This window comes from Sinocyclocheilus grahami, unplaced genomic scaffold, assembly GCF_001515645.1.
Source record: "Sinocyclocheilus grahami isolate Dianchi unplaced genomic scaffold, SAMN03320097.WGS_v1.1 scaffold423.1, whole genome shotgun sequence".
NCBI lineage: Eukaryota > Metazoa > Chordata > Actinopteri > Cypriniformes > Cyprinidae > Sinocyclocheilus > Sinocyclocheilus grahami.
The window spans coordinates 648,293-663,417 of NW_015505602.1; the positions used below are offsets into that span (position 1 = coordinate 648,293).

Below are 15,125 nucleotides of genomic sequence, written 5' to 3' on the forward strand. Positions count from 1 at the left end.
GTTTTGAAAAGTGGGGACATGGGGTAATGTCCTGAAAAGTCACCTTCTCCTTGTAATACCTGTCATACCTTTGTCATTATACACATTTATGTCCTCATTTGTCACAAAAACACGCACACACAGACAGACAGACACACACGCACGCACACACACACACACACACACACACACACACACACACACACGCAGACACACACACACACACACACACACACACACACAGACAGAGATATAAGCAATTCTGAGAAAAAAAAGAATTATGAGATATTTTTTCGTACAATTCGGAGTTTCTTGTAATTCTGACTTTTTTTCTCGCAACTGAGAGTTTACATCTCGCAATGAATTTTTGTTTTTGTTTCCACCACAGAATAAATCAATCAAAAAGGTAATTGCAACTGTTTTATCACAATTCTGACTTTTTCTTCTCAGAACTGCGAGATATAAACTCGCAACTCACGATTGCAATTTTCAACTTTTTTTTTTGGCATTTTTATTCTGTGGTGGAAACTAAATTACATACAAAACTGACTATTGCATTAAAAAATATTTTTCCCTTCAGTGTCTTGCCTTAAGAGTTCTGAGACACTCCGCGGGTATTTAAAGGCTAAAAAAGCACCTATTTATCAATCTCTGCCCTTCAGCAAATCGGTTTGGATTTTTGCCTAATTAATAATCCCCTAGCTACTTTACATGCTGTTCAGACTTCTTCCCGTCTGAGAGGGCCGATTGAACTGCAATGTGATTCAGACTTTATGGCGGCCGTAAGAGAGACTATTTGGGACCAGGAGCTACATGCAAACACTCTGTCCTACCATCACCATGTCTCCAGTGAGCGAGTTGGCAAGGTCAGACACTGAGGAATGGCCGTCGGCGTCTGGCGGCTGACCCTTAGGACTGTTAGCTGGCTTATTCCCCATATTCCTACTGCAGGGTGAGAGAGACACAGAGACAAACAGAGATCACTAAAAACACCAGTCATGCGTTTCTTTCTCTGCCACAGAATCAAACCTTCAAACCCAGATGACCTTTTGACCTCTATGAGCGCCGCCTTGTGTTATTCTGACCGGCTTCGTCACAAAGTTTAGAAACAAACAAGACAAATTAATAACAAGCATGAGAGTGAGAGATAAAACAAAGCCACAACAGAGAAATAGAAAAGAAAAATCACATAGTTCAAACTTTTACACATCTCCTGTCACAAAACATAAAAACATTGTGGGACAAAAAGTTACTTCAGTTTACACTGTAGCACAGCCAAAAAAAAAAAACATAAAAGACACCATACAATGCCAAATATTCAGGGTTATTAATGTCTCAGCAAACATAAAACACTGTCAGTTCATCATGTCACGGTGCGGTCCGTTGTGTTTTCCAAGGGTTGGTGTCCGAAGTCGGACTGGGACGGATAGCCTGCAAATCTACTTAAAGGAATATTATGGGTTCAGTACAAGAGAAGTTAATTGATAGGTATTTGTGAAATAATGTTTATTACCACAGAAAATAATTATCTCATTAACTCATGACTCCATTATAGATAATGTTTATTGTTACACAAAAAAAGTTTTACTCAGTTTAAGGAATAAATAAAATTAAGGTGTACTGCCACAGAAAATAATTTTGATTAAAAGAAAATCATTTTGACTCACCACTCCATTAAAATAATAATAATAAAAAATTAACTAAAATGCACATAGCCACAGTAATAATTGTGACTCATCTCTCAATAAACAAACAAACATAAATAACTGATTCATTGCTCCTTTAAAGTTAAAAATAAAAGCCACAGAAAACAATTTTATTATCTCTCCACTTAAAAAAACAAATCAAAACAAAAGAAAAAATTAAATAAAATGTGTATTACTAAAGGGGAAAAAAGGCTTGTTGGTCCATTTATATATATAAAATAAATAAATAAATAAATAAAATAAAAGTGTACTGCCAAAGAAAAATATTTATAAAATAAAATAAAACTTCTTTTGGCTCACCAGTTCATTTAAAAATAATAAAATAAAATGTGTATTGCCACACAAAATATTTTTGACTAAATAAATCAATAAAATGTGTATTGACTAAATATTCTGACTTGCATATTTTGGCTTAAAAATAAAACAAAACAAAATAAAATAAAATTAAATGTGTATTACTAAAGGGAAAAAAAGGCTTGTTGGTCCATTTATATACAAAAAATAAATAAATAAATAAATAAAATAAAAGTGTACTGCCAAAGAAAAATATTTATAAAATAAAACAAAACTTTTTGGGGGGCTTATCAGTTAATTAAAAAAATAAAAAAATAAAATGTGTATTGCCGCACAAAATATTTTTGACTAAATAAATCAATACAATATGTATTGACAAAAAATATTCTGACTTGCATATTTTGGCTTAAAAATAAAAGAAAACCCATATTTTTATCAAAAACTTCTGTAGCCAGATAACATGACATTTAAGTTAGGGTTATTTTTTGTGGTAAGTGATATCATTCCACAAATGCTGTAAATCGAGCATAATTTGTACTGAACCCCTAAACATCCCTTTAACGTTTGACTAAACTACTAAACTAGTTGACAGGACCTAACTAAACCAGAGCAAGGGCCAAAAGAGCAGAGAGAGACAGAGAAAGTGAAGAGGACAAATGATCAGACACAGTTCAGATACAAACAGAAAGACTGAGAGAGACACAACAAAACAACATAGAAAAGCCATGAAGACGGCACACGGATACAGACGAAACTGAGACACGGTAACAGCTGGAGGGAAAAGACAGCGTAAGTGGAAGAGAGACGCTTTTTCTGTGATGGAAAGGAAGAAGATTATTCGCATGACTGGAGAGTCAAACAAAACCATGAGAGAGACGTCAACCAAACCAGAATTAACTAAAATGCACATAGCCACAGTAATAATTGTGACTCATCTCTCAATAAACAAACAAACATAAATAACTGATTCATTGCTCCTTTAAAGTTAAAAATAAAAGCCACAGAAAACAATTTTATTATCTCTCCACTTAAAAAACAAATCAAAACAAAAGAAAAAATTAAATAAAATGTGTATTACTAAAGGGGAAAAAAGGCTTGTTGGTCCATTTATATATATAAAATAAATAAATAAATAAATAAAATAAAAGTGTACTGCCAAAGAAAAATATTTATAAAATAAAATAAAACTTCTTTTGGCTCACCAGTTCATTTAAAAATAATAAAATAAAATGTGTATTGCCACACAAAATATTTTTGACTAAATAAATCAATAAAATGTGTATTGACTAAATATTCTGACTTGCATATTTTGGCTTAAAAATAAAACAAAACAAAATAAAATAAAATTAAATGTGTATTACTAAAGGGAAAAAAAGGCTTGTTGGTCCATTTATATACAAAAAATAAATAAATAAATAAATAAAATAAAAGTGTACTGCCAAAGAAAAATATTTATAAAATAAAACAAAACTTTTTTGGGGGCTTATCAGTTAATTAAAAAAAATAATAAAATAAAATGTGTATTGCCGCACAAAATATTTTTGACTAAATAAATCAATACAATATGTATTGACAAAAAATATTCTGACTTGCATATTTTGGCTTAAAAATAAAAGAAAACCCATATTTTTATCAAAAACTTCTGTAGCCAGATAACATGACATTTAAGTTAGGGTTATTTTTTGTGGTAAGTGATATCATTCCACAAATGCTGTAAATCGAGCATAATTTGTACTGAACCCCTAAACATCCCTTTAACGTTTGACTAAACTACTAAACTAGTTGACAGGACCTAACTAAACCAGAGCGAGGGCCAAAAGAGCAGAGAGAGACAGAGAAAGTGAAGAGGACAAATGATCAGACACAGTTCAGATACAAACAGAAAGACTGAGAGAGACACAACAAAACAACATAGAAAAGCCATGAAGACGGCACACGGATACAGACGAAACTGAGACACGGTAACAGCTGGAGGGAAAAGACAGCGTAAGTGGAAGAGAGACGCTTTTTCTGTGATGGAAAGGAAGAAGATTATTCGCATGACTGGAGAGTCAAACAAAACCATGAGAGAGACGTCAACCAAACCAGTACAGCTGCAGGAGACAGAGAGAGAGAGAGAGAGAGACGCCTGGAAAGACAAGAAACCCTGCAGTCAGTCAGTCAGAGAGAGAGAAAGGACGGTTAAACGAAAGCACATACAGAGCCAGAAACGCTGGAGATTAGTTCTACAGAAAACAAACCACGGAAAAGAAAGACAAAGAGACCAGGAAGGAAGCGTTTGGTTTCCAGAGAGGTGAAGCTTTGAGGAGAAAGAGAGAAAATGAGCGCTGGAAAGACAAAAGAGAGAGAAGGAGTAAACAAATAGTGTAAAGGAACACAGTAAATGGCACATACAGTCGAACACAGAGAGCAGGAGGGAAAAGAGAGACATTCGGGAGGATCGGACTGTCTTTAGACTGGCAGGGACAGCCAATGTGATGCTTTGCTCTTGATTCGATGGGATAGTTCACTTAAAAATGGCCCTTGTAAACGACTCGACCTTCTCCCGTAGGACGTAAAAGCAGATAGTTGGAAGAACGTTCCCTTTCCACAATGAAAGTGGATGGGGACCACAGCTGTCAAGCTCCAAAAAGCACATAAAAGCACCTAAATGTAGTCCATATGACCTATGCACTACACTGTAAAAACAATTCTGTAGTTTTTACTAAATCATTTTGGCAGCTGTGGTTGCCAGAATAATTTTGTAAAAAATACAGAAAAACTGTAAACACATTTACGGCCAAAACCTGTACATTTTACAGTATAAAACTGTAATTTAAAAACAAGAAAATTTGAATGTAAACCAGTAAATTCAATCATGCACACTGCTATTAAAATCTGTTTTGTACCTTTAACATACTGACAACCACCATAATAATGCAGGTGGTAAAAGAGAAAGCCACATGAAGAATCAAAGCTAGCTTCGCCACAAGCAGAAGTATATACTAATATATAGAAGGTGCACGAGTCATTCATGCAAACACAAAACACCATCACGGTAACACACATGATACTTAAATAATGCATTCAACTTTCATTAAACAACAGAAGATGTAACATAAAGCCCAAATATACATAACTAATAACAAAAACTATTAAAAAAAACATGATTATTTCAACAAAATACTTTCAAATGTGGAGTGTCATGCAGGGAATTCTGGGAATATCGGTTTACAGTTTTTGACTGTAAATTATACATTGATTTGTTATTTTTACTTCTAAAAACGGTAAAATTAACAGCATTTTACTGTAAAATTACATGAAATGTCTGGTTAGATATTTTACAGTTTTTCCCTGTATATAGTACGGGAACTTACTGTTAACCTATTGACATTTTTTTTCCGTAGCGTTTTGACAAAATTTTACAGTTAAAATTACACTTATTTTTTACAGTGTACGTTCAAAGCCTTCAGAAGTCAAACGATAGCTGTATGAGGAAAAAGTCTGAAATCTAAATCACTTCACTAAAACATTTAGCGCATAAAGCGAGAAGTGAACCACAAAGATAAAATAATAAATAAAATAAAATAATGAAATTTAAATCACTTTTGACTAAGAATATTATGCTTGGAGCCAGAAGGATACAACAAAGATAAAAAAAATCAAATCAAATATATATATATATTTTTTTTTTTTCACAAAAACACAGATGTGGAGCACAAAAATAAAATAAAACAATGACATTTAAATCACTTTTGACTAAGAATATTATGCTTGGAGCCATAAGGACAACAAAGATAATAATTAAAAAAAATTAATATATATATATATATATATATACTGTATATATTTTATGTTCACAAAAACAGATGTTGAACAAAAAAACAAATAAATAAAACAATGAAATTTAAATCACTTTTGACTAAGAATATTATGCTTAGAGCCAGAAGGATACAACAAAGATTAAAAAAAAAATTAAAAAAAAAAAAATTTTGTTCACAAAAACAGATGTGGGACACAAAAATAAAATAAAACAATTACATTTAAATCGCTGCATTTTACATATTAGCAGGCATAAAAAAATAACACTGAAATTTAAATGACTATTTATTAAAAAATATTTTCACATACAACCAAAAGTGCACCATAAAATAAAATAATAAAATAAAATAAAATAAAAATATTGAAGTTTTTTTCTGAAGTTATTTTGCATAAGCCAGAAGTGGACCACCAAAATAAAATACAACACTTAAATTTAAATTGATATTCACTGAAAATCATTTTGCTTTACAGCCAGATGGGCATCATGAATAAAATAAAATGAAATAATGAAAATTCAACGAATTGCTATTCGCTATCTTTTTGCAGACAGCCAGACGTGCACCATAAAAATTAAACAATAAAAAAAAAATAAAACAATACAAAACACTGAAATTTAAATCACCATAAAAAAAAAACACTAAAATACACTATTCGAAATCACTATTCAATGAAACACTTTTTGCATAAAACTAGAAGTGGACAACAAATAAATCAAACAATCAATAAATAAATAAATTAGAATGCTGACATTTAAATCACTATTCACTGAAAATCATTTTGAATACAGCCAGATGAGCACTTTAAAATGGTTGTTTTGTGTCCTTTTTGGAGCTTTTCGCTGTACAGAAAAAAGCAGTTTGGACATTCTTCTAAATAACTCTGTGTCCAACAGAAAAGAACACGATGGTGAGTCGATGAGGACAGAAGTGTTATTTTTGGGTGAACTGTGCCTAAATAACTAAATAAAGCATATTCCCAGCTGTATCCCCACCAGTCTAAAGAGAGCGGCTGAGGACGGAGCTGAGTCGGGCGGGAGCTTTACGCACAAACCACGAAGCGTCTGTCTGTCAACACATCTGTTTCAGGAAAACATCCTCTCAATGGTGTCACTTTTGTTCTTGGTTAAATTACTCAAAAGCCGAGAAGCATCGTGGCCGTGTTGTTGAAGACACACAGACGTAGCCGGAGACAGACAGACAGACAGACAGACAGACAGACAGACATGAAGTCAGCTCGGGAGGGGAGAGAGACAGGGGTTAAAAATCTTCAGAAACAGATCCTCATTAATATTCATGATCGGTGTCCGTAAGGGGTTAATTGTGAGCTAAATGCAGCACTGATTGGCTGAATCTGTTAATGAGTTAGTGTCCTTGTTAGTCCGATCTTATTAAACTCACACACATTCAGCTGCCATGAAGATGGTGTGAACGGTGAAGGAATGAGAACAGATGGAGAAATGAAAACGACAGCAAGCAGGAGAGAGTTTTAGCGTCTGAAAGCTCATTTAAGGTTTGAACCCTATTAAAGGTAATTAATAGTTCACCTAGAAATGAAAAATTGTCATCCAAGATGTAGATGAGTTTGTTTCTTCATCCGATTTGGAGAAATGTAGCATTCCATCACTTGCTCAGCAATGGATCCTCTGCAGTGAATGGGTGCCGTCAGAATGAGAGTCCAAACAGCTGATAAAAACAATACAATAATCCACACCACTCCAATCCATCAGTTAACATCTTGAGAAGTGAAAAACTGTGTGTTTGTAAGAAACAAATCCATCATTAAGATGTTTTTAACTTTAAACCGTTACTTCCAGCTAAAATATGAGTCCATAATCCATAATAACGCTTCCTGCAGTGTAAAAGTTGTCTTGTCTGAATCAGGAGTGAAATATGCACAGATCAAACACCGTTTACAAACCAAAACAGTTCTAAACAAATATGTTGCTGTTTTGATGTGAGAGGAGGACAACAGGGGATGGACTTTTTCACTGGAGCTTTTTATGGATTATGGACTCATATTTTGGCCAGAAGCGACATTTAAAAGTCTTAATGATGGATTTGTTTATTACGAACACAAAGCTTTTCACTGGATGGACTGGAGTGGTGTGGATTACTTGTGGATTATTGTGATGTTTTTATCAGCTGCTTGGACTCTCATTCTGACGGCACCCATTCACTGCAGAGGATCCATCGGTGAGCAACTGATGTAATGCTACATTTCTCCAAATCTGACGAAGAAACAAACTCATCTATGGATGACAATTTTTCATTTTTGGGTGAACTATTCCTCTAAAGAGTCTTAAAAAGTAAACACACAAAACATCTTTAATTCAACATATCTCAAAAGCAACATTTCAATCGCTGTTTCAAACAATGCTGTAGTAAAAGTTTGACTATAAGAGCTTCAGGAGGTAAGCATAGCAACAGCTGACCGCTAGTGCTTTCAGTTTTGGAAAAGGATCGATAAAACATAGTACTATCTTTATTTATTTACATTAATATTTACACATCATAAACATGCTAATTACCATAAGCGTTTGAACACAAAGTGCCCAAGCTGATATTAAAAATAAATAGAATTTGCAAAGCAACAGTTGACCGCTTGAAGACTCAGTATCAGAATCAGTATCGGACAAAACATTAATACTGTCATTATTTATCACTGTATTGTAGATTTACACGACAAGCGGCCTAAATGACTTTTGATTTCAAAAGTCTCTAACTTTTGATTACAGACAGTCGAAAACAATAAGCAAACATCTTGAGATGTGAAGTTTTAAAACTTCAATTTAATCAAAATGTCCATTTAAACAGTTCTGTTTATAAACATTTGTCTGACACTACCATTCAAAAGTTTGGAGTCGGTAAGATTTATGTTTTTTTTCCTGCTCATCACGGCTGCATTTATTTAATCAAAAATACAGAACAAAACGGTAATACCGTGAAATATTATTCCAATTTAAAATAACTATTTTCTATTTGAATATATGTTAAAATGTAATTTATTCCTGTGATTAAATCTGAATTTTCAGCATCATTACTCCATTCTTCAGTGTCACATGATCCTTCAGAAATTATTGTAATATGCTAATTTGCTGCTCAAGAAACATTTATTATTATCAGTGATTATCACATTTAAACAGTTCTGTTTATAAACATTTGTCTGACACTACCATTCAAAAGTTTGGAGTCGGTAAGATTTATGTTTTTTTTCCTGCTCATCAAGGCTTCATTTATTTAATAAAAAATACAGAACAAAACGGTAATACCATGAAATATTATTACAATTTAAAATAACTATTTTCTATTTGAATATATGTTAAAATGTAATTTATTCCTGTGATTAAATCTGTATTTTCAGCATCATTACTCCATTCTTCAGCGTCACATGATCCTTCAGAAATTATTGTAATATGCTAATTTGCTGCTCAAGAAACATTTATTATTATCAGTGATTATCATTTAAAACATTATAAATGTCTTCAATGCCACTTTTGATCAATTTAATGCATCGTTGCTGAATAAAACTATTAATTTCTTTAACAAACAAAAAAAAACGGTAGTGTACATTAACCAACAACTGAAAGCAAATACTTGTAAATACGTGTAAATACTACTAAAGAAGGAGCAGAACGTGAGTGGGTGGTGTATGACGGGGGTTTTCAGCCTTTATAGACACAGAAACAACTATGCAATCAATAACTAACATTAATGCATAATATAATGCAAATGATAACAAATCAGTAGTTAGAAAAGCTAAAAATGTCATGATAATTCCATGACCCTCAGCAGTGAGCGAGAACAGGTGAAATGAGGACAGAGAAAAGAGAAAGAGCACATCTCTCTCTTTCTGTATCTCTCCGTCTGTCTCTGCTTTCATGTCCTTGGCTATCGATCGAGGGCAGATAAAGGACATGTCGACGCTTCTCTGAGGCCTGAATTATTTATTCACTGTAGACTGTGACTCGCCTGCAGGTTATTCTAATGTTTGACTCAGTAACCTGTTTAACTTTAGCTGTCATCCTACATGCCAACATAAATATAATCTTCATAAATCTTTTAACAGTACAGGACTCAAATCTCATTATAAAATGCATAGTTCTGGCTCTCAAATCTGATCCACTTGTGAAATATTTGTAAAACAGCAGAACACAAATGATAGCACATTAATTACGTTTGATATTAATGAGCCTTCGATGTCTATAATCTAATGAGCTAATGGACTATATTAAAATAAGTGTCATTTAAAAAAAAAAAACACTTTTGTCTTATATAATGTTGATAATGTTGCCATTTTATAAAAGCAAGAAGCCAATATGTTTATTTTAGTTGCTAAAATAAATAATTTAAAAAATGTTTACATTTGTAATTGTATTTAAAATAATTGAACATCAATTAATATTTATACAAATTAAACTGTTGCCATTTTATAAAATAAATGAGCCAATAAGTTTATTTTAGCTGGTAAAATCAAATCATATTTAATTTAAATATGCATTTTAATTTGTAATTTCATTTAAAATAACATTTTCATTAATTAATATTTATACAAATGAAATTAAATACTGAATTAAATAAAATAATTATTTTATAATAATTATGTATCTTGTTTATTTAAAATAAATAAAAAAACTGAATATTAATTCATATGTAAACCAATTTAATTAAATACTGAATAAAATAAAATAATTATTTTAAATACATTTTAAATAAATTAACAATAAATATAAAAATTTATTCATATTAAAAGATTATAAAATAATAATTTATATTTATAAAATACTTAAACATTTGCTATTTTAAACAGTTTATTTTAGTTTATTAATTAAAAATTAAAAATACAAACAAGTATTATTTTAAATAATTAAATAATTAATTTTTATACAGTTTAACTAAGATTTTTTTAAATACTTCTATATAATATTTACTATTTAATTTACTATATAATTAAATTAAATTTAATAAACTATAGTCTTTTTTTGTGTGATTAGATATCCTGATTCACTCGAAAATACATCACATTACAGAAGTAAAATAGGTTGTTATGCATTTGCTCTGCACTAGCCAATTTACATCTGCGCACTTCAGTATGTTCAGTCCATTACGTGCGACTTTAAGTGTCAAACGGCTCTACTGACAGCACGAGGAGAAACAAAACAGAGATTAACAGAAGATTTCTCTTGCGCTGAGATGTGCAAACATCTCCAGCACATGGAGTAGATGTTATATATTCATGATGAATGCATATATGATTATTAATGCATGTATCGGCAGTCTGCAGGTGTGTGTATCGGCCAGTAGGGGGCGCGCAGAGCATATCTGGAATATGCTCTTCCAAGCGCTCTGGCCTCGAAAGTGGGCTGTTGGCATGGCAACCGAGGGGCAGCGAGAGAGTGTGTGTGTGTGTGTGTGTGTGAGGGATGGAGGGGAGCAAACAGGAGACCATAGTGCACAAACAGCAGACGAGGAGAAGGATATATGACAGGTACAGGTGAGCGCCTCGCTGACACACACACACATTCAGAGGCGGGCTGGCGGCGGGCCGCTTTGGGGTTCACCGTGACCTGTTATACTATCCTGCGTTTACCTGCCCCGGGAAGCAACGCACGCACGCACCTCCAGGCGTCCAGGCTGGAGAGAGAGAGAGCGGCCTCCCCTCTATACAGATTCCCATTAGAAACACACAACACACAATCCCGCCGATCACACATCCACACAGCGTACTGGAGATGATTACATAACCAACCCACAATGCACAGCGGCATGAGAGCGACCACAATAACTCATTACTTCACGCGTGTGTGAGATGCAACGGGCCTTTCCAGACAAAAGTCAAAGCCTGTCCAGTATAACACACACACAGACATTCAAAGTGTGTCATAATTTCTTGGACAGCAGCCCTCCACGCTGAACACACACACACTCACACACACACTATAAACACACACACTAACATCTAATATGTGCTCGAGCACAGCAGAACAGCTCAATTAAAATCGGATGCTCCTGGGCAAGACACACCAAGTTTGCCATCAAAATCCTTAAAGGAATAGTTCAGCCAACAATAAAAATCATCTATTCAATCTCATGTAGTTACAAAACCTTTCGATCTACTGTAGAAAACAAAAGGAGCTGTTTAGCAGAATGTCCAAGCTGCTCTTTTCCCCCTTCAGTGTATTATTATTATTATTAATAATAATAATTCTATTTTTTACACAATTCAGTACTTTCTATAAATGCAAAATATTTCTCTTTTTCAAATGTTTTCTATTAAAAGAGTCAAGTAAATGAACAGATTTAGAGGTTTAGAGATTGGAAAAAATATATTTAAAAAAGTGTAGAATACATTTTTTTAAATTTAAATAAAAAAATTATATAACGTCACATTTCATAATTGAAACTTATTTATTCACCAATGTCTTTAATTTAATTACTAAATGAACTAATAATTATATTAAAAATGATTTAATTTTAAACCACATAAAAATGATTTTACAATTAGAGATACATGGCAAACATATGGAAAAAAAATATATATATATACTGTATATAACAGCTCATCTCTTGACTTGTGTTTTTATATAATTATTATATTAAACGATATTAAATTATAATATTGTTAAATACAATAATTAGCAACAATGTAATAGTAAACCACTTTTTAAAATAAAAATGTAGTGCATTATTACCTTAAAATTAAAGATGCATACATATACAAAAAAATTATGTAACTGCTCATCTCGTGCAAACTTATTTATTGATTTGTGTTTTGAAATAGTTACTATATTAAACAAAATTCAATTATAATATTTTTTAAAATATAGTCATTATATTTTTTCAAAAAGTTATATTTAACTACATTAAAACATAAATGGTAAAAAAAATTATGTCAAACATACAAAAAGTTATATAACTGCTGATCTTATAATGCAAGCTTATTTATTGACTTGTGTTAATATAATTACTTTATTAAACAATATGAAATTATAATATTTTTTAAATACAGTAATTAACAACAATTTAATATTAAACCACTTTAAAATAAAATATGTTAAACATTATTTCCCTAAAATTAGAGATGCTTGGCAAACTTACACAAAACAATTAGGTAACTGCTCATCTCATGCAAACGTATTTATTGATTTCTGTTTTTAATATAGTTTCTATATTAAACAAATTGTAATATTGTTAAATATAGTAATTATATTAAAACATTCAAACTACATTAAAACATAAATGTTCATCATCATATTGCAAGCTTATTTATTGACTTTTTTCATAAATATAATTAATATATCAAAAAATATTAAATTGTAATATTGTTAAATATAGTACTTCAATTCTAAATTAATGTGAAATATATATATATATACTACCCATACATTAATAAACCTTAAAAACAAGACTAAAAAGTGAAAAAAGTACACTTACATTTACATAAACATGCCATACATTCAAATATTATCATGTTATATAATTGATTAATTTATATATACATTTAATTCCAAATAAATTGTTCATAAATATCTAAATCAGATTTGAATTTTTGAATGAACTCACCCTTTAATTAACACATACACATTAATATACACACTGCACATATTCCAGCTTGAGCTAGTCAAAGAGACTAAAAAGAAATGAAAGCAAAATCTCAATAAAAAAAAGAAGTCAAAACAGCTTCTCTATGAACCATTCATAAGTGTTTGCTCAGTTATGCATCACTAGTATTGCTCATATAGGGTTAGCGATGTGAACAAACCCTTAACATGATGTATTAAACTTCAGCACGCTACAGTTTGTGCTCCAGGCGTGAAAGATTCCTCGAATCACTCTGATCAGACCTAATAAAATCCCAACGACTTGCACTGAACGAGGGATACAAGGCATATCTAGAGACTTGGAGCAAAAAAGAAACCACCCCCTCACAACACCTTAACATTAGCAAACAGTGAGAAAGTCATCAGGCTCACTCTCCCATCGAGGGACAGAGAGACCGCAGACCATGTGAATCATGAACGTCTATGAGTCTTTTTGCAAAGTCAGCCTGTTAAATCCTGAAGCCTGTTCCCTTCACTCGTTCCCTCTCATTAATACACCTGCTTTTAAACACACACTGCACCCTCTCTTTATCTACAGCTAATTACAGAAGATTATCTACTCGAGTGGAGTGCTGGAAGCTCCACATACACACGCACACACACACACACAGGTTTGTTTTTATGGTTTATGGGGACTCTCCATAGGCGTAATGGTTTTTATACTGTTCAAACCGTATTTTCTATTGCCCTACACCAACCCTACCCCTAAACCTACCCCTCACAGGAAACTTTCTGCATTTTTAGATTTTCAAAAAAACTCATTCTGAATTATTTATAAGCCTTTTAAATTACGGGGACACTCAAAATGTCCTCATAAATCATCTTCTCGTTGTAATACCTATGTCATACCCATGTTATTATACAAATTTGTCCTCATAAACCACATAAACATGCACACACACACACACACACACACACAAACACAAACACACACACACACACGCTCGGACAGCTCCATTATTCTGCAGGAGTCTGACCGGGGCGCGGGGGCTCGTCTCGAGAGCTCACGCTGACAGCTGTTTGTCACTAGTAGTAGTTTCTACTCGAGTCACACTGCTAGTTCATCACACTGATGCTCGAGACGGCTTCAGGAGGAATTGTGCGCTCAGGTACTCTTGCACAAAACACACATGGGTCAAAGACGTTAAGATGTCCGCATCAAAAGAAATTGACAAAAGTGATTATATGTCCATAGAAAGCACATTAAATGTATAAGTGTCTACTTTTAAGGTTTCAAATAAGTTTTTGGAGAATAAAATGTTAAAATTTGGTTGAAATAATGTTACATTGTCATTCAGTGTAACAGAACATTTATGTAAAAATTGCTTACTCTTATTCTGACTTGTACATATTAAAATATATAAAAGAATAGGGGAGCATATTCAATTTTATTGTGTTTTAAATTAGTAAAAATTCTTACTGACAAATGGACAAAACCTAGGATAGTGGCAAATAAAAAAAAAAACAGTAAAATTACAACTAATTAGTATTTGGGGTGAAAGTAATTAGTCTTTTAATATGTCATAAATAGATTTTTGTTGTAAATATGCCTGACAAGATTGTTACACTGAATGACATTTTAGTGGGTGTCTTCTGTAAATCAGGGGAAAATGTATGATATTTATTTTTTACTCGGAAAAACTAAAACAAAATTAAATTAAATGCAATTAAATTAAACAGAAAACTTTTTAAAAATTTTTGGGGGAAAACAACAACAATTTAAAGCAGTATTACACTTATTGTTTTTA

The 15,125-nt window shown here is 32.2% G+C and overlaps 1 protein-coding gene across 3 annotated transcripts in view; it reads right to left on the minus strand.

The window, feature by feature from the left end:
- Window positions 1-15,125, minus strand: part of LOC107551433 (synaptotagmin-7-like) — a 157,806-nt gene that overhangs the window by 6,607 nt on the left and 136,074 nt on the right. For all 3 annotated transcript variants that reach the window (XM_016233034.1, XM_016233035.1, XM_016233033.1), the window contains one exon: window positions 813-924. In XM_016233034.1, coding sequence (XP_016088520.1) covers window positions 813-924 — 112 coding nt within the window. The remainder of the gene's footprint in view (window positions 1-812; window positions 925-15,125) is intronic.